Source organism: Dromiciops gliroides, chromosome 1 (assembly GCF_019393635.1).
Source record: "Dromiciops gliroides isolate mDroGli1 chromosome 1, mDroGli1.pri, whole genome shotgun sequence".
Lineage (NCBI taxonomy): Eukaryota > Metazoa > Chordata > Mammalia > Microbiotheria > Microbiotheriidae > Dromiciops > Dromiciops gliroides.
The window spans coordinates 65,724,224-65,744,244 of NC_057861.1; the positions used below are offsets into that span (position 1 = coordinate 65,724,224).

General features: G+C 43.4%; 1 protein-coding gene across 5 annotated transcripts; it reads right to left on the reverse strand.

Moving 5' to 3' along the window:
• Positions 1 to 640: 640 nt before the first annotated feature.
• PLIN3 (perilipin 3) lies at positions 641 to 19,609 on the reverse strand. Of its 5 annotated transcripts, XM_043965220.1 has the most exons (9): positions 19,079 to 19,221; positions 13,257 to 13,465; positions 10,887 to 11,082; positions 10,152 to 10,234; positions 7,490 to 7,573; positions 7,210 to 7,456; positions 3,348 to 3,553; positions 2,692 to 2,835; positions 641 to 1,596 (listed from the first exon to the last, which is right to left on the reverse strand). In XM_043965220.1, exons 2-9 carry the CDS (start codon positions 13,317 to 13,319, stop codon positions 1,231 to 1,233), a joined length of 1,389 nt encoding a protein of 462 aa, XP_043821155.1. In that variant the 5' UTR covers positions 13,320 to 13,465; positions 19,079 to 19,221; the 3' UTR covers positions 641 to 1,230. The 5 variants fall into 5 exon arrangements, with proteins under 5 accessions (XP_043821155.1, XP_043821141.1, XP_043821163.1 ...); XM_043965206.1 differs by lacking the exon at positions 19,079 to 19,221 and adding an exon at positions 19,482 to 19,609 and having other exon boundaries at positions 7,210 to 7,573; XM_043965228.1 differs by lacking the exon at positions 19,079 to 19,221 and adding an exon at positions 19,482 to 19,538 and having other exon boundaries at positions 7,210 to 7,573; positions 13,257 to 13,336.
• Between the last annotated feature and the right edge of the window lie 412 nt (positions 19,610 to 20,021).

Consider the following 20,021-nt stretch of genomic DNA (forward strand, 5'->3'; position numbering starts at 1 on the left):
TGTGGATTCTCACATTGGTTGGCTGTATGACCCTGGGCAAAATGCTGGCCTTTTGTAATCCTCAAGTCTCCTGATCTATGAGCATGTTAATACTTGTAAGTACCTACTTCACAAGATTGAAAAACACCTTTATTATTACACATGAAAAAAAAAAATGGGCAGAGGAAGGAAAAGGAAACTATCAAACACAGAAAGCAGACCACTAAGTTCCTTCTGTAATACTGGAATAGCATTAGGGACCCCATTGTGCCCTTACTGTTTTGTGAAATTAAATCTCAAAGTCATGTGAGTTTGCAGAAGTCCCAAGATTATTCCCCCTCCCAAGAGTCACCCAACTTAAAGAATGTGATGAGACAACCTTCCTTTTCCTTCTCTCCTCAATGTCTCTGAATCCCTTCAACCTCTCCTGATGGTCTAGTCCCCCTCTTCCAAAAAGATACCAAGCGTATTAATCCTTTCATCTCCTCCAAACTGTACATTAACCAAGTTAATAGACCAAAATTCAGGGTTCTTGGCTACCAAGGGCATTGAACTTGGTTTGTTTTGCAACCGCCTGCACAACTAAATAAATCGTTTGCCTGGATGCTACTTGACTTCTTTGTTTTAATATTTAACACTTCACTCTCAGAGACACAAATTGTTCATGGCAGGTAAGATTTATTTGAGGCAACAGAGATTAGTACAAAAACTAGTCTGTCTACAACAAAGGTTGGTGGGATTTGAAAAGAAAGAAAAATGTCATGTCCCCCATTCTCCCCACCAAAAACCAGGGAGCTTACCTTCTATTCCTATAGAAAGGTTGTTACTAGTCTACTAATCTCTAAGCCACCTGCTTCAATGAGCAAAGTATAATTTCTACAAGGAATAGGGAAGGGTTCATGGAAAGACAAGCATGGGCTATTGCTTTGAGTTCAGCCACATCCTGGTCACTCGGGGATGAGGTCTAGAGAGGCTACATTACTACTCTCTGTTTAAATCCTGACCCTGCAGATGTGACTGGAAGATCCATTTCCCCTATCTTAACTAGAATCAATACATGTGAACTGCAGGACAGTTTATTTTAGGGTAGCTCTGGTCAGCTGGTTTCTTTAAGCTGAGAGAATGATCAGGAAGTATTATAACCCCACTTGCCAAGAGTTAGATTTTAAAGACAAATCCAGCTTTCTGATAAAGAATCTCAGAAATTGGGTTAAGATCCTATCTACTCCTGTCTGCACATGGCTGCAGTCTCTAGTTGGTCTCCATCTTCTCTGGAATTTTCTCTGACTCACTAGAGGTCTGGCCAGATGGAAAAAAGGGTCCTACGAGCCACGTGAGGGGTGTGTTGTGAGCGACATATTCAAGCATCTCATCCAGGGACTCTCGGGCCTTGTTGACCCGCTCTCTACTCTGGGTCAGGACACTACTGGAAAGATCCTGGAAGGTCTGGGCTCCTGAAAAGGTGGCCTGAAGCTCTTCAACCTGTGTGCGAGCCTGCTGTACTTTGTCCTGGATGTTGCTAGGAAGGCCTTGGATACTGGATACAAGCTGTAAGCAGTTGCCCTGAAGCTGCTGGGTGACATCCCGGAACATGGTGAGGGTACGAGACTCCACCTGCTAAAGAGGGGAGAACACAAGGAAAGGTTAGCCCCAAAACACTGCTATCAAGAACTTGAGGGACTAATTTAAAATGGAGGTCCCCAAGATGAGCATGGACCCCAAGAAGAGAGATGAAAAGGCATCTGCCCCAGTTTCTTTGGAGGGGGTAGGAAAAACACCTTATATAATACTGGATGGCAACATGTTATGTTTTTGTTTCATTTTCTATTTTGTGGAGGGTCTTAATTTTCCCAGAGTTCTGGACCCTTTGGGCACTTGGGAGAAGCCTAATGAACCCCTTCTCAGATTTGTGTTAGAAAATGCATAAAATACAGAGTTTTACAAACAAAATCAATTATACTGGAATCATAAATCAGAATGTTAAAAAAAAAATGTGATAACAGACCCCTGGTTAGGTATCTCAGGGGTAAAGGAAAAACCAGGCAGGCAAAAGAATCTGCACTTTCTTCAGTAACCAACAGAGATGTCTCCTCTAGATCTGTGACTGAGAAAGATTTCTTGAGCAGTGGTATGAAGGATGGAATTGAGGGGTGAGAGAGTAGAGACAGGAAGATGTGTCTTAGTGGGCACTTACAAAAAGTGGTGGGGGGAGGAATACAATAGGAAATTAAGCTGACTTCAAAACAAAAGATAAATGAAAATGTATTTTAAAGAAATCACTTGGAAGGACCAGGATTCAGGAGACCCAATTTTTAATTCTATCTCTAGAATGACTATGTTAAGACCTTGATGTCACACTTCAAGGTTTTTAAAGAGCTCCATATTCAAATTTCATCTTGAATATCCCTGGGATGTATTTTAGGGATTTAGCATGATTTCAGGGCCAGATAGGTGTCTCAGTGGCTAGGGTAGCATGCCTGGAGTCAGGAAGACTCATCTTCCCAAGTGCAAATCTGGCCTCAGACACTTCCTAGCTGTGTGACCCTGGGCAAGTCACTTAACCCTATTTGCTTCAGTTTCCTCATCTGTAAAATGAGTTGGAGAACAACAGCAAACCGCTCCAGTATCTTTGTCACAAAAACCCCAAATGAGATCCCAAAGAGTCAGACAAAACTGAAAAGCTCAACAACAAAAGCTTGTGGATGCTCCTACTTCAGGTTTAGCAACAGCAGCAGCAGCAGGGGAAGCATCGCCAGAGTCCTTGAGTTCCTTCTGGTTCCAGTTTAGCCACATTTGGTGGAGTTTATCTTGGCCATCAAGCAATTTCTGAACACCACCTTGCTTTACATTTTCAATCTGGAAAAGGGAGGGAGGGAGAAGAAGATGAGAGAGAGAAAATCCCAAGTACAAAACCCCTGGGCAATCAGGAGAGAAGGGAGAACACCTCATATGTCTGAACAGCCTGAAGTACCTTAGAAAAACACAGCACGACCTCCAAGAAAGTTGTTTGGAAAGAGATCAAAACCAACTACTCCTTCACACCTAGGAATCCTGTCTGAGGCTTTTTTTCCATTCTGGAAGATAAGCCCCAGACTGTCTCTGAGCTACAAAATTACATTATGGACAAGAAACTGCCTTTTGCCTCTTTGTGTACCCCCAGCCCTTAGCACAGATTCTGGCATACAGCAGGTGCTTAATAAGTGTTTTGGTGTTTTTTTTTTTTTTATTCATTGACTGCTTGTATAGTCTTCCATGTGTGGAAGTGGTTAATTTATGATTTAGCTAAAATGACTATTGAAGATGGCCTCCAGAATCAAATCCATACTATGCCCATCATTCAGGACCTAGGCTGGGTGGTGACATCTTACCAAGCTGATGGCCTGAGAGAGCTGCAGGAGGGCCTCCTGGGTATTCTGTTTAGTCTGCCTCAGTTTGCCCAAGGAGTGCTGGTAGGCCCGCTGGTGGAGCTTGGAGGATAGGGAGCCAAGACGGACAAAATAACCCTGTTGCTCCTTCTGCTGCTGGACAGAGGCTTCTGTCCCTTCAAACCCTTCCAGGGAGGTAGCAATCTTAGCTGTGAGGAAGAAGGAAGAAGTTCAACATCAATCAAATCAATCAATCAATCAATGAACTAACATGTATGAAGGATCTACTATATGTCAGGCACTGTGCTAAGTACTGACAGGCCCTGACCTCAAGAAGCTCACAATCTAATGGAAGAGATACACTAATGGGGGAGGCAAGGGATAATCTCCTCCATATGATGGGGGTGAGGCCAGAGTGCATTACCACTAAGGTGGAAGGGGAAGGACAGGTTTTTACACAGCCTTTGAATCAACTTTAAAGGGTCAACTCAACCCACCAAGCGCCAGCCCAGTGCTGGTGATAGAGATGGCAAAAAGAGAGTTCTAATCAGGGACAGAAGTGTCCCCAGACAAGTAAACACAAAGTAAGAATTAGAAGTATCAAGAGTAATTTTGGGATGTGGAAAGAGAAGGTGTGATGGGAGAGCAAAGGAAGTTCCCACTTGCATAGAAGATGGTACCTGAGCAATACTTGGAAGCAGGCAAGGAATTCTAAAAGGCAGAAGGTGGGAGGGCTTGGGGGAGGGGTGTTACTTTCTTTCCCAGAGCCTTAGTTTCAAGCATTCCTGACTTAAGGAACAGGGGTCCTTTTGTAGTTTGTTTCTTTTTTTTTTTTTTAGTGAGGCAATTGGGGTTAAGTGACTTGCCCAGGGTCACACAGCCAATAAGTGTTAAGTATCTGAGGCCGGATTTGAACTCAGGTACTCCTGACTCCAGGGCTGGTGCTCTATCCACTGCGCCATCTAGCTGCCCCCTGTTGTGTTTATTTCTGATCTCGCTTCAGATCTACACTCAGAAGCATCAATGTCTGGTCAGGTCGGGGATTATACAGAATGGTCCCCTGGTAGGGAAAGTAACATTGCTTAGGTAAGAATTGGATAAGCCAATCCTGATCATGACAATCAACAACAGATGGGAAGGTCCAGGCACCTAGCTTCTAGCTCCCTCCTTCCTTTCCAGAGTTGGGGGGGTGAAGGGTAGGATGGGGGGCACTATGTTTGTGGAATGTTACGCATACACTATCAAACGTATTTTAATTTTTGTTGAACTGCCTTTTCTTTTTTAGATTTCCTTTTTTTTAGGGGAGGGGGGGCATGTGGCGGCAATGAGGGTTAAGTGACTTGCCCAGGGTCACACAGCTAGTAAGTGTCAAGTGTCTGAGGTTGGATTTGAAGTCACGTCCTCCTGAATCCAGGGCCAGTGTTTTATCCACTGTGCCACCTAGCTGCCCCTTTTAGATGTCTTTTAAGTCTTCAAAGGGAAGGGTTACATTTGGAAATGAATGACATTGTATTCAATGAATGGAATTGGAAATGAACACCAGTGTATTCAAGTATCAGCAATGGAGGGTAGAGTTAGAAGACCATCACCATGTGGTCAAACATGATAATCTAAGGGCTGCTCTCAAAGGAACCAAGTTAAAGTGACAGCAGTGAATCTCAACAAATCATTGTTACAATCCTAGGACTCACTGGAGTATTTAACAGATTAAAAGGAGGAGAAGCAACTTGAAAAAGTCAGCAGGGTCAAGAAGGCCTGAGTTCAAATTCAATGTCTGTTTTAGTACTACTTATGTGACTCTGGGCAAGTCAGGTCACTTAAACCTCTTCTGATTCTGGTCAACTGTAGGACTAAGGCAGAGATGGTTGTGACTTGAGGTGAAATACTTGTCTCCCTGGAAATTCCGTGTGGATAAAATCAGATACTTTACATGAATGCATACAGATTAATTGCTTAGAGGACAGGAGGAAGATGAGAAATGTGATGGCTTAGAGAAACATTTAAAGAAAGTCGGTGAAGATAAATAAGCACATTGAATTCTGTTCTTAGTTGCATAATTAGTAAGTTGTATTTATTGTTTTGATTTTTAACCGGCATTTGTAAATCACCTATATGAAGTTTTGTTTTGTTTTTTAAAGTGAGGCAATTGGGGTTAAGTGACTTGCCCAGGGTCACACAACTAGTAAGTGTTAAGTGTCTGAGGCCGGATTTGAACTTAGGTACTCCTGAATCCAGGGCCCTTGCTCCATCCACTGCACCATCTAGTTGCCCCCTATATGAAGTTTTAAATATAAAGAGTAAGTTATAGGGGCCCCCTATATGAAGTTTTAAATATAAAGAGTAAGTTATAGAGGCAGCTAGATGGTGCAGTGGATGGAGCAAGGGCCCTGGATTCAGGAGTACCTAAGTTCAAATCCGGCCTCAGACACTTAACACTTACTAGCTGTGTGACCCTGGGCAAGTCACTTAACCCCAATTGCCTCACTTTAAAAAAAAAAAAGAGTAAGTTATAGGGGGCAGCTAGGTGACACAGTGGATAAAAACAACTGCCCTGGATTCAGGAGGACCTGAGTTCAAATCCAGCCTCAGACACTTAATCCTCATTCCTTCCCTTCCCCCCCCCCAAAAGAAAGAATAAGTTATAAATGTAAAGTGTACATTTATTAGCAGGTCATGTAATAACTCAGGGCTTATGAAATGTAGAAAAATATATTGCAAAGTAAAGACTTAAAATTAGTAAACACACAGCTGTGCTACCAATCTGCTCTCTAAGCAAGAAAGTAATGTTTAACATGTATAACCTATATATCAGATCGGCTGCTGTCTTGGAGAGGGGGGAGGGAAGGGAGAAAAATTTGGAACTCAAAATCTTACAAAAATGAATGCTGAAAACTATCTTTACATGTAATTGGGAAAATAAAATACTATTAAGCAAGAAAGTAAAGTTATAAATGTAAATAAGATTTTTAAGACTGAGTGAATCTATAAAGTGAAACTAATATATTGAGTTTTTGAAGAAAGGCTTAGTGATAGTATAGTATATGGTAATGGGCCAAAAGGTGGTAATATTTGCACGACTGTATTTTAGCTATATAAGGACTGTTTAAAACTTCAGATGAATATTAGAAAAAGCTTGGTTTAAGTGCAGGAAAGTACCATTTTTAGTACATCAAAAGTTATGTCATTGTGATGGAATACTACTGTGCTATAAGAAATGAGGAGCTGGTTGATTTGAGAAAAACATGGAAAGACTTGCACAAAACAATGAAGAGTGAAAGGAGCAGAACCTAGAGAACATTGGATACCGTAACAGCAATGTTGTTCAAAGAATAACTGAATAACAAAGTTATTCTGAGTATCATGAGTCCTCAAATGAACCACAAAGGACCTATGAAGGGGAGAGGCTATCCACCTCCAGAGAAAGAATTGATAAAGAGAAGTATACATAGTATGGTTTTACTGAAAATGGAACAAACAAATAAATAGATGAGGATAAATTTTAAAAAGTTTTCTCATAACTATTACTTTGATGCTGTTTTTCTTATACTTGAAGATTGTACTGGAGAAATCAAAATACTAGTGTAATTGAGCGATGAAACTCAGTGTCTTTAAAAAATAACCACAGGAACCTATGCCTTGTGAAATCATGTTGTAAAGAATTTGCTTGATACTGTTTCTGTAGCTGGAAGATAATAAATATTGTCTTCCTTACCCGGGAAGAGAGACAGAGACAGAGACAGAAAGAAATGTGAGCCAAAGATCCCCCCCGGAGTTTTTAGGGCTAAAAAACGTCTGCTTCACAGATAACTACTTAATTCCTAAAGGATGCCCCCAAAGCAAGATAAGGAGAACAGAAGATGCTTACCTAGCTCTTCATCTGTCATAGGCAGATAGTTGTCAACCCATTCTTCAGATTTTCCTAACACAGTATCCATGCCACTGAGGACCATCTGTCCTACTTTGGACCCCATAACCGTATTGACACTGCTGGTTACCATCGATTTGGTCATGTCTACCCCACTCTGGACAGCTCCTCGGGTCATATCCACAGCCTCGGTCACTCTGTGGGCCACAGCATCTTTGGCACCGAAAACTGTACTGGAGACTGCATCCTTGGCACCGAAAACTGTACTGGAGACTGCATCCTTGGCACCAAAAACTGTACTGGAGACTGCATCCTTGGCACCAGTCACTTTGGAAGATACGAGTTCCTTAGTATCAGCTATGACCTGGGAGGCAGATCACAAGGATATGTAATATTCCTGATTCAGAGCACTTCTTTCACCACCCAGACACAAGTAAAGACAACTAGGGGTTGCCATAACTCCTGCCTCCTCAGCATCCATAGCATCTAAAATGCTAACTATATGCCAGGCACTGTCTTAACTGCTTTACAAATATAATTTCATTACAGCCTTGTAACATCCCTGGGAAGCAGGTGCTAGTATTATTATTATCTCCATTTTGCAGCAGATGAAACTGAGTCAGACAGCAGTCAAATGACTTGCCTAGTAAGTGTCAGATATGAGTTCAGGTCTTCCTAATACCTGGCCCAGCTTTTATATAAATGAACATTTATATAACGTAAAGCATAATGATTTTACATTTATAATTGATTTCATATTGCTTGCTTTCTCAATGGGTGGGCTGAGAGCGAGGGGGAAAATATGGAACTCAAAATTTACAACGAATAAAAGAATGAATAATATTTTTTTAATAAAAAAGTAAGGTATAAAAATATAGCAAGATATGAAGAGTTATTACACAAATAAATCTGCAGAATGATGACTGGGTATATACACTTCCTCTAACTTGAGATTGTTGTTGTTTGTCCTTCATTCCCACATCTCGGATGATGTCATAATTTGAATGTTAGTTAGTTGTGCCATTGTTGCACCACCTAGTGGCTGCTTTAAATGTTACATAGCTTTTCTCCTCCAGGACCTATGGGTTTTTGTTTAATCACCACCCTACCATAGCTTTGTCTTCCAGGGTAGAAGCTTCTAAGTTCAGAAAATACCAACTGGGATTTCGGAGTGTTGGGGCTGAATCCCAGGCCTGAACATTAGTTGAAAGGGATGACCGTCAACTGGGGAATGGTTAAACAAGTTGTGGTATATGATTATGATGTAACGTAAACACTGATGTGCTATAAGAAATGATGAGCTTGATAATCTTAGAAATATATGGATAGACTTGCAAGAAATAATGAAGAGTGAAATAAGCAGAATCAAGAGAACAACTCTGAGTGACTAAGTCATTTCGACCATTATAAATGCCCAAATTAACTAGAGGACATATGAAGGAAGATGCTATCTGCATCCAGAAAAAGAGCTGATAAATAGAAGTATATATAGAATGGTTTTACATATATAGAGAGATTTGTGCCTAATGGAAGCCATCTCTAGGGCAGGGGAGGGAAAAGGGGGGAAAAAAAGAAAGTTACATGATAATTTTGTTATAATTTAAAAGGAATAGTGAGTTGTACATAATATATTTGCAGTATTGTGTACAATCATCTTTTTTTCTATTCTATGTTATGGAAATGCTTCTTTAAGTTCAAAATAAAATTTTTAAAAATTTTAATTAGTTGAGTAAAGCTTGTTCCCAGTAAGTGCTGATATGCCAACATTGGAGCACAGAGACAACCACACAATTTAATAGTCTTGGTCCTTGTGGAAGCTACATTTTACTCTGAGGACAGGAAGGACAGGAGAAGGAAGTATCTGTAGCCAGGTATAAAGAGATAGTAAACAAAGTATGTATGGAAGAATTAAAGGTAATGATCACTAATGATTCCAAATGACTGATAAAGAATACCACTCACCTCAAGAGAGATAGTGGATTAAGATGAGGAGTAATGGGGGGGAGGGAGGGGCCTAGGTGGCTCAGTGGATAGAGCACCGGCCCTGGAATCAGGAGTACCTGAGTTCAAATCCGACCTCAGACACTTGACACTTGCCAGCTGTGTGACCCTGGGCAAGTCACTTAACCCCCATTGCCCCGCCAAAAAAAAAAAAAAAGACGAGGAGTAATGGAATGCATTTTTTGGATATGGCCAATATGGGAATGTTTTCCTTGACTGTGGATCTATGAAACAAGGATTCTGTCTTTTTTTCCGGTGGGTGGGATAATATGGGAAGGAGGAAAAAAAAATGCTTCATAAGTGAAAAAATTAAGTTAAATTTAAACTTAAACATTTAAATATTTTTAATTTTAAAAGTTTTTCATCCAAGTTCTAGCTTGTCAAATTGGAAAAAAAAAAGAACTAGAAATTCAAAGAAGGGACCTTCGTGAGACAGCATTCCAGGACAGGGAGACAGTCAGTATAAAGACACAGAAATACAGAATGTCATGCCCTTCAGGATTTGGAGCAAGGAGACCTGTTAGTTGGCTTGACTTTAAGTTAAGTTCAGAGTACAAGAGGGTTGAAAATACAGGTCTAGGAAGTTAGTCAGAGGAATTTGACATGGTTAGATCAATGCTTCAAAACTATTTGGCAGATGGATGAAGGGGAGAGGAAAGAGACTTGCAATAATCCAAGGGAGAGGTGTAGAGGGCTTGGATTTGGGTGTGAGCTCTGAATGGTGTCATGGCATTTGAACCTGTTTTACCTGGCACACAGGAAGTCCTTAACAAATAATCTTTCATTCATCCATTGTCAAATGGGAAGAAACTTAATCTTTCCTTTCAGAGTTGAAATAAGCCTTCAAGGATCATCCAAGTTCTAGCTTGGGTTAGAATCCAGCTCTCCCAGCTTCTAGTCCCACAGTCCAGGGAAAGTGGAAAGCAGGGAAACTTAGCTACCTTCTCGCTTGGCTGTTGAAGAATCGGCAGTTTCTCCTCCAGTCTGTCCAGTCCTTTATGAGCATACTCACTGGCTGATGCAACTTGCAGAAGGTAAGGAAGAGAAAGGAGAGGCTCAATGCAACCAACAAGTTTTTTTTTATTAGCTATTTTTTTTTTTTTTGCGGGGCAATGAGAGTTAAGTGACTTGCCCAGGGTCACATAGTTAGTAAGTGTCAAGTGTCTGAGGCTGGATTTGAACTCAGGTCCTCCTGAATCCAGGGCCGGTGCTTTATCCTCTGAGCCACCTAGCTGCCCTCCAACAAGTTTTTAACTGACCCTACTTGGATTCTTCCTAGCATGGAGGTGACCTTGGATTCTCTGAAGCCAGGCCCTGCCAATGTTCATCTTCTGAAGGCATTCTAAGCCCCAGCTGTCCTAGCCAATCACCAGGGTAGCTAAGTTCTGAGAATCACCAGTTTAACTTTGGGCCATTGTGTATTCCCACCCCACCCCCTTTTTCACTGCAGTTTTGAAGGCTGAATGGGACGTCACAGACCTTGACATGATCAAATCTTATCTCTTAAATAACTAAGACCCCATAGGACTTGCTGTTTCTCATAAATGATATCCTAACATGGCCTAATACCCAAACTGCCAGGATTACAACAGAATTAGGGGTAGATTCCGGTGGCCCAAGAGGAAGTTGAAATGCTTCTTTCTAAAGAGCCTAATGTCCTCAGGGCTGTTACTCACTCTGAGGTTCCAGTTTGGACAAGAGCGGCTGGGCCCCACTGACAGCGGCTGCGGCGAGAGTCTTTGCCCCTTGTTCGGCAAGGCCACACACAGACTTGACGTAAGGGTAGTTTTCCTTAGTGGACGCATAAGCTGCAGAGACCATGTCACAGGTGGAACTGACAAGCGGCATACTGACCACCCTGTTGACTACGCTCTGACATAGAAAAGAGGAAGGTCAAACTGGCTCTAAACTGAGGCACCATAGTACAGGACAAAGAGAGGGAGAAGGATAGGGGAGAAGGGAAGGTGAAAGAGGAAAGGAAAGGAGAGCAAAAAAGAGGTGGGGAGAGAGGGGGGTGGGGGAGAGAAGGGGGAGGGGAAGAGGAGGGAGAGAGGGAAGAGGGGAGAGGGGGAGGGGAGAGAGGGAGGGAGGGAGAACATAATAACTTTATTGTAAACTAGGTTCAAAGGCTACCTCAACCACTTACTAGCTGTGTAACTAGTCACCTGGATCTTTTGCTCTAGTTTTCTGATAGCTAGAGAGAGCTTTGGAATGGTTTAAGTTTCCTCTAAAGGTTTGGCACTCCCTTCTAGACTTGCCTCACTCAAAAAAAAAATCAACTCTCTAAGGGATCTTGGTCAAAGTCCCTCATTTTATAGGAGAGGGAATGGAGGCAAGAGAAGGAAAGGAAACTGTCCCAAGTTCAAGTCAGTGTATAAGCCAATCAAGGCCAGGGATCTTTTTTTGCTGTCTTTCCCTACTTCCAGATTTCTCCCAATGAACTCCACTTAAGTCTTCTTTCACACTATCTTCTTAGCAATTATGTTTCAATTATATGGGGGAAAGGAAGGGGGGTTATTATGAAATTAAGGCCATTGAATGTATTCTTCTGCTCAGATAAAGCTCATCAAGAACAAAGATCATCCTATTTCTCTAACGGAACCCTTCTTCACAGCTAACTTGCCAGTCTTCTAATACTTGATTTGCCACAGAAAGGAACAAAGTATGTTATTAAGCACCTACTAGGCAGTTAAGTGGCATGGTGGATAGAGCTGCCAGGCCTGGAGTGTGGAAGACCTGAGTTCAAATCCGGCCTCAGACATTTACTAGATCTTGGACAAGTTACTTAATCCAGTTTGTCTCAGTTTTCTCATCTGTAAAATGAGCTGGAAAAGGAAATGGCCAACCACTCCAGTATCTTGCCAAGAAAACCCCATGGACAGTATTGAGGTTCAATGGTTCATGAAGTCAGACACACGTGAACAACAGATGTGCTAGGCACCGTGCACTTGTTAACTATACAAATGTTATCTTCTTTTGATCCTCACAAAAACCCTGAGAGGTAGGTGTTATTATCCCCATTTTATAGTTGAGAAAACTGAGGCAGACAGCAGTTGAGTAACTTGCTCAGGGTCATACAGCCTACTAGCTTCTTAGGCTAGATTTGAACTGAGGTCTTCCAGACTTCAGGCCAAGTGCTTCATCCACTGTGCTACACAGCTAGATTGACGCTTCAATTCGGACCACCTCCCATTCTCTCTACACTGGCTGTCACCCCTACCTGAACTGCTCTCCTCTTCTTCATCTCTGCTTCTTCACTTTCTTTAGCATTCCATTCAAAATCTCACCCTCTCTAGAGATAACCTCCCATCTTTACATACCTAGTTAGTTACATGTATCCCCTATTAGAATATAAGCTCCTTGAAGGTAATTTTTTTTTCTTTTGCCTTTCTTTGTATCTCCCACACTTAGCAAGTAATAAATAAGTAATTGAGAACAACATCTGATATTGGCAGGGGATTTATTCTGTCACTAGGATACCCTGTGACCTCTGAGAACAGCTTTGGTTTTTTTCCAGTTTCCAGTCATCCCTTGCTACATATACATAACAGGATTATCCCTCCTCCTCAGGGAAAACCAAGACAGCACTTCAGGGAATAAGCTTCCTAATATTTCCATTCCCAACACTGCCATCCAAGACAGACTGGAGATGGGGAAGGCTAACCTGCTCAGTGGATTGAATCATTTGTGTGTCTGTGGTGCCTTAAGATTTACGAAGCTCTCTCTACAACAACCCAGAGAGGTCGGGTGTATGGCTACCACAACCATTTTACAGATGGGGTGGGGGGGCGAAGTTGAAAAAGGAGTAACTGACTAAGGTTACCCGGAGTATAAATAATCCAGCTGGGCTTTGTACTTGGTTCTCCTGACACAGAATCACAAACTCCTATTCCATCCCAGCTACCTAATCCATAGTTGTTTTTACTCCCTGGTTTTGCACCCAGGCACCCCAGTTTCCTCTCTCTTCTGCCCTCCATGCTTCCTGTCTAGAATGTCACCATCTCAGGTGGGCACCACCTCGAACCTGGCTCTTGGGAAGGTCATACCTGCTGAACTGGTTCCCCATCAGCTGGGACGTTGGCTTCAGTCTCGATTCCACTGGAAAACATTTTCAGGGTAGAAGGCACTGGAAGTCAAAGAAGAACAGCTGCTGCCTATCTTATCAGCTGACTAAAGTTCAGCACCACGTAGAAGCTGGGCAGAGGTCAGCCCAGCTGGGTCTTCTTCCGCCCTCTGGCCTGTTTCTTAAAGGCACCTAGAAACAGGTAGATGTCATTCAACTGCACCTGCACCTGCACCTGACTTCATCAGGTGAGGCCCTAGCTTAAGAGCTAGGGCACAGCTATCACACACTCCAAGGACTGACTTCAGAAAGACTTCTAGAAGCATGGAGATGATGATATAACCTAATAAAGCGTCTTCCTTCTAGGTGGGTGGACAAAGCTTAACTAGCTAGATCTCCAAGCAGAGCCACCCCAAAAAGGAGCCAACGTGAACAACCCCCACTTCCAAGTCGCCATTATTAAATAATCAGTATATTTCCTTTGGATTTTTCCATCCATTCCAAAAAGTAGATGATCCAAGCAATGGCTCCTACTTTATTGAGAAATAGAGGCACATTGTCCAAGGTCACATGGTATAATGATTGGAATGATGCCACCTGCTAGAGACTTACTGTAGGAAAGCTCTACCATGAGGAGAAGGCCTCTGAGGGCAAGGCCATGCTGCTTTTCTTTGGTGTCAGGAAGTGGCGTTTGCTTGTGGGAGGAAGAGGGGGGCGCGGCTGGGTCTCTCACTCTATTTCCTCAGGGTGGAGAAAGGAGCTAGGAATGCTCTCTCCCTTTAATAGACAGATGAATCTAGGTCTTTCTCTTTCTCTTCATCAAATTCTTATTCTCCTTAATAAATGCTTAAAAGTCTAACTCTTGCTAAAGCTTATAATTTATTGGCAACCACTCATTAGATATTTTAGACTAGCTAGAATTTTATCCCCTTACAATGGTCAACAATTAGCTGAGGCAGGATTTGAACCACAGTTCTAAGATCTGGGCTTAGAGGGGCCTGACACTGCTGTTTCTGGCTCCTCATTCTTTTCTTTTTTTTTTTTTTTTGGTGAGGCAATTCGGGTTAAGTGACTTGCCCAGGGTCACACAGCTAGTAAGTGTCAAGGGTCTGAGGCCAGATTTGAACTCAGGTACTCCTGAATCCAGGGCTGGTGCTTTATCCACTGTGCCACCTAGCTGCCCCTCTGGCTCCTCATTCTGCCTCAGCATACAGGCCTGGTTTCTCCAGGTAGAAGAGTAGCATCTTCTTTTAGCCTGAAGGCAAAGGTTCAGATCATGTTAGAAGAGAACCCCTCCCATACCCCACTTCTGCCTCTTTGCTGGGTACCTGAGCACCACATAACCACAGTAGGTCACTTAGAAGTGTTTGTCATTTGAACATTCCCTTTGAATAGGCAAGGCATAGCCTGAGTCTTCTCTTAAGGGGTCCTTCCTAGACAAGAATAAATTAAAGACAGGAATCCTATCTTAGAAGTGCTCTCAGTTGCCACTCATTTCCATTTACCAGGTATCTGAACTTAGCTCCTGCCTCTTATCCCATTGTTTTAAAGCTGTCAAGAGAGTACAGAAGGAGGGGTGAAGAAGGGAACTGTATGTTCAATAAGGCAGTACCAGCTGGGGCTATACAATTTACTAAATATACTAAAGAGGGCTGAAGAAAAGTCAGCTGTATGAAGGTGGTTTGGTAAAGCGTAAAAGCATTTTCCAGTTGTCCCACAGGTTGGCTGGTTATATGAAAAGAGCTGGGGATGACCTCAGGAGAAATTGTGAGGTGGGGGAAGAGAAGGTTAAGACACAGGCTTGGGGCATCTAGGTGGCACAGTGGATAAAGCACCAGCCCTGGATTCAGGAGGACCTGAGTTCAAATCTGGCCTCAGACACTTGACACTTACTAGCTGTGTGACCCTGGGCAAGTCACTTAACTCCCATTGCCCTGAAAAAAAAAAAGACAGGCTTAAAATATAACAAAAACAGAAAATATTGGATGTTGGAAGGGATGTGGAAAAGCTGGACCACTAATCCACTGTTGGTAGAGTTGTGAAAAGTTCCAACCATTCTGGAGAGAAGTTTGGAACTATGCCCAAAGGGTTATAGAACTGCACATACCCTTTGACCCAGCAATACCACTACTAGGTCTGTATCCCAAAGACATCCCCCAAAAGAGAAAAAGACCTCTCTGTACAAAAATATTTATAGCAGCTCTTTTTGTGGTGGCTAAGAACTGGAAATCAAAGGAATGTCCATCAATTGGGGAATGGCTAAACAAAAGCTGTGGTATATGATGGTGATGGAATATTATTGTGCTATAAGAAATGACAAGCAGGATGACTTCAGAAAGGCCTAAAAAGAATTGTATGAATTGATGTGTAGTGAAGAGAGCAGAACCAAGAGAACATTATGCACAGAGACAGCAATATTGTTCAATGAAGAACTGAATGACTTGACTATTCTCAACAAAACAATCCAAGACAATTGCAAAGGACTATTAATGAAACATACTATCCACCTCCAAAGAAAAAATGGATATTGATGGAACAGACTGAAACATGCTATTTTTCACTTTCTTTCACTTTTTTCTTTTATTCAAGTTTTCTTGTACAAAAAGACTAATATGTTAATGTTTTACTAATTGTATGTGTAAGACTCATATCTGATTGTTTAATGCCTCAGGGAGCTGGGAGGGGAGAGAGGGAAGGAGAGATAAAAATTGGAACCCAAAATAAATAAAAATGTTAATTACTTTATTTGGGGGGGGGGGTGTAGGGGTGAGGCAATTGGGGTTAAGTGACTTGCCCAGGGTCACACAGCTAGTAAATGTCAAGTGTCTGAGGCTGGACTTGAACTCAGGTACTCCTGACTCCAGGGCCATTGCTCTATCCACTGCACCACCTAGCTGCCCCATGTTTGTTACTTTAAAAAAAAAGACAGGTTTGGATGGATTGTACTCTGCAATCTTGGGGGTCAGGGAAGGGTGCATGTGCAATGTCCACATCACAGATTCAGTGAAATCCTGAGGAAATGCTCAAGTCATGGCCTATATCCAACCAGCACCTGGGTGTATGCCCAGAAATCCTCAATGATACGCCAGTAACAACAACAGTACCCAACATTTAGTCAGAGATTCTGGGTTCAAGTCTTGTCTCATGTTCATTACCTGAGAGACGTTAGGACCTTAGTTTCCTCATGTGCTTTTTAAATTAATTATGCTAAAACCTTTTAAAATTAATTGCTATTGCACCAATTTGGGTAAGCATTTATTATTTGTTAATATTATCTACCAGTGAAGGATTGACCACATATCTCCCTAAACTTCTCATAGTCTCAGGCCATCAGACTAATGCTGTCCTAAGAGGGGGTGGTGGTGGTGGTATAGAACTTGCAGAGAGAGGGAGAGGGAGAGAGAAGAAGAGAGACACAGAGAGAGCATGAGTGCTTGTGGCCTCTTCCAATTTTTATCCAATTTTTATACATTGTTCAAAGCTAATTTGGTTATCACCATTCAATTTCATTGGTTGACAGGACTTGAGGGTGGGGTGGTCTACATTAAAATGACCTCTACAGATGACATCAGGGAGAAACCCTCCCTCAAGTTCCTTAAGTCCATTATCTATTTTCAGTCTTTCAAAGAGCTAGACAAAAGAGTCTATCTCCATTTCTTTTGTTCCCTTGGGTTGGTGCCAGACAAGAAGAACAGGACTTTCTGGAGTGGGGAGGAGAAAGCACTGAGAAGCAGATCTCTGGGTCCCCCAAGAAATCCATTATTAATAATTATTTTCTCACACTCATTTGTAAAATAAAGAGATTAGACTGGATGATCTAAGGTTCCTTCCAGCAGTCCCATGGCAGGGCACAATTGTCAGTTTTTATCATTCTTTTATTACCCTTCCATTTTCCTGATTCAGAAGCCAACTCCACATTCTTCAGGTCACTACCCCATCCCACATCCTGTTGGAAGTCTATCCACCCGGAAAAGAACTCGATTCATGCAATTATTGAGGATGGAGAAATTTTAAGTGGTAGATCAACCCAGAGCCAAGCAAAGCTTAATTCTTCTGACAGATTACCTATGTAATGACTAGGGTCTGTGGGTAGAAATGATTCAAATTACAGCCTCTTTATGTTTTAGGGGATATTGGGAAAAAGGAAGTGGTTTCACCAACTGGTACTGAGCTCTAAACTTCATGGGCATCAGCCCCACCTCCCCCATCTCCATGGGACCTAAAGGAGGGAGGGGGTCCCTGCCTTTCCCCAATAGGCTGTGAGTAGGCCCTGTGACCTTTCCCTCTTTTAAAGGGGAAACATTACAACCTCATTTTGATAGGCTATAAATGTCTGGATTTGTGAGGAGGAGAGGAGGCTGTTCTTTGTATTCAGTTAACAAAAAGAACCCATGTTCAAGGGGCTTAAAGCCTATAGGTTGTACTTTTATGGTAGATTATTCATATGGAAACCCCAGAGTGCTTTTGGATGGAAACACCACTTTCACCACTGAGGTCAGTGGTTCTCTAACCAAGATCTCAATCTATAAAGGGAACAGAGAGGCCTATATGGCTCAGGACAGACTTCAACAAGCAAATGACAAATGAAGGCTTACCTAGAACCAATTCTAGGGGCAGCTAGGTGGCGCCATAGTGCACAGAGTGCTGGGTCTGGAGTCAGAAACTTATCTTCCTAGGTTCAAATCCTGCCTCAGACACTTAGCTGCGTAACTTTGGGCAAGTCATTTAACCCTGTTTGCCTCAGCTTCCTCATCTGTAAAATGAGGTGGAGAAGGAAATGGCAAACTGCTCCAGTATTTTTGTCAAGAAAACCCCGGGGGTAGTGAGGTGGAGCAGTGGATAGAGCACTGGCCCTGGATTCAGGAGGACCTGAGTTCAAATCCTACCTCAGACAATACTAACTAGCTGTGTGACCCTGGGCAAGTCACTTAACCCCAATTGCCTCACCAAAAAACAAACAAACAAAAAACCCAAAAGGGGTCACAAAGAGTCAGACACAACTGAACAAACACAACAATACTGCACCCTAGACTTAAAGCTAGAGGGGGCTCTGGAGGTGACTTTAAAAGTCTTTAGAAGACCTAGAATTGTCTAATTCATCTCTTTTGTTTTGTAGATGAAAAAGAGAAGGCCAAGAGAGTGTGACTTGCTCAAGTGACAGCCCACACACCTGGTATGCAGGCTGAGACTTGAACCCAGGTGGCCAGGGTCCAAATCCCATTCTTTCTGCTTCGAGGTTATTCCAGACTTGTAGAAGCCATCTAGGCCCAGGCCCTTCTTATTGGGGGAGCCCCTCCATAAAACCTTGGTGGGGGGCCTAAAATCTTCAGCCTCAAGGGGGCCTGGCCCATGTGCTAAGACTCCATCCTGGGGCAACTAGGTGGCGCAGTGGATAAGGCACTGGCCCCGGATTCAGGAGGACCTGAGTTCAAATCTGCCCTCAGACACTTGACACTTACTAGCTGTGTGACCCTGGGCAAGTCACTTAACCCCCACTGCCCCGAACCAAAAGAAAAAAGAAAAAAAGAGACTCCATCCTGCACCTTCAGGCCTGGTTCCACCCTTCAGTAGTTGAATAGAAAGGAATGAAACTTGAACTACGCTGGAACCACCCAATAATGGATGAAGAGTGGGGGAAATATGAGGGGTCAATCAAGATCCTTTACACCCCAGGTCAAGGCCACCATCAGGGGTGGGGAAATACCCTCTCTCTTCCTCCTGCCTTTCCTTCTCATAATAATCCAGGGGAAGTCAAGAGGCAGGCTCAAGGGGAGCATAAGTCTATTTCCTTGGGAGGGACCTCACCTCAAAAATGGCATTGAAGACCACGAACAATGGGGAAGACGGTCAACAATCCACAGGATCGGTGCATAGCGTACTCTGTACCCCGCCCACTTTTACCCAGGAAACTGGAATGTAGAGGCCCCACGTTCAAAGGAGAGGGTGGGGTGGGGGAGCTCCTAGGAAAGGCAGAACAGGGACGGAGGTGGCGAGTTTGGCCTGTCGCTCACGCGTGGCGCCAGCAAAGAAAGTCAGGTCGTAGAGCACAGAACTGACCTTTCACCTAAATACACAGGCACCCAAAAAATAAGCCAGGCCCCTCCTCCGCCTTCCCTAGGACTCAGCCCCCCACCAACCCCCCTCCCCATTTCACTTGCCTGGGAAACGTTCAGTCTTGGGTTGACGTTGATCGCCAACTACGACTCACCCCGCTGAGTAGCAAAGAGACGGGAGCGGAATTCTGCGAAATGCACTTGGATCAATCGGAACTCCAACTTGTACAGATCACGCGCGGAGGAACTTTTAAAGTAGTCCAGGAGGGGACGCCTGATGGACAGGCCCTGGGAGCGAATCTGGATTCGGAGCCTTCCCCGCGCCAGCCAATGGGGAGTTCGGGGCCGGCTAGAATGTTGCAACTTGTGGAAGTGGTGGCAGCTCGGTCCCGAGGATCCATGACTGGACTAGACTGGGAGGGGCGGGGCGGGGCGGGGCGGGGCAGGTTGAAGGGCGGGACGCATTCTTCTGGACCCCTGGAGCAGTATCTCTAGGATTACTTTGCAGGTTGTGGCTGGTGGGCAGGTAACTGGTCTCCGGCTTGGGGAGGAGGGCATACTGCCTCCCTCCCGCCCCCCGCCCTGTGCCTCGATTTCCCCTAGGTGGCTTGCCAGGGAGTGCCAGTACCTGCTCCTCCAACCAACAGAAGGTTATGTCTTGCCTTCAGGCTTAGCTGCCAAAGAGGACCTTGGCT

What these genes read in the sequence shown, in the direction of transcription:
- PLIN3 (XM_043965206.1), bottom strand. Translation starts at nt 13,319, where the DNA reads ATGTTTTCCAGTGGAATCGAGACTGAAGCCAACGTCCCAGCTGATGGG. An exon ending in TATGACAGATGAAGAGCTAG is followed by an intron (nt 3,554 to 7,209) that starts GTAAGCATCTTC and finishes TCTTCCTCACAG; the next exon opens with CTAAGATTGCTACCTCCCTG. An exon ending in TCTCTCAGGCCATCAGCTTG is followed by an intron (nt 2,836 to 3,347) that starts GTAAGATGTCAC and finishes TCCCTTTTCCAG; the next exon opens with ATTGAAAATGTAAAGCAAGG.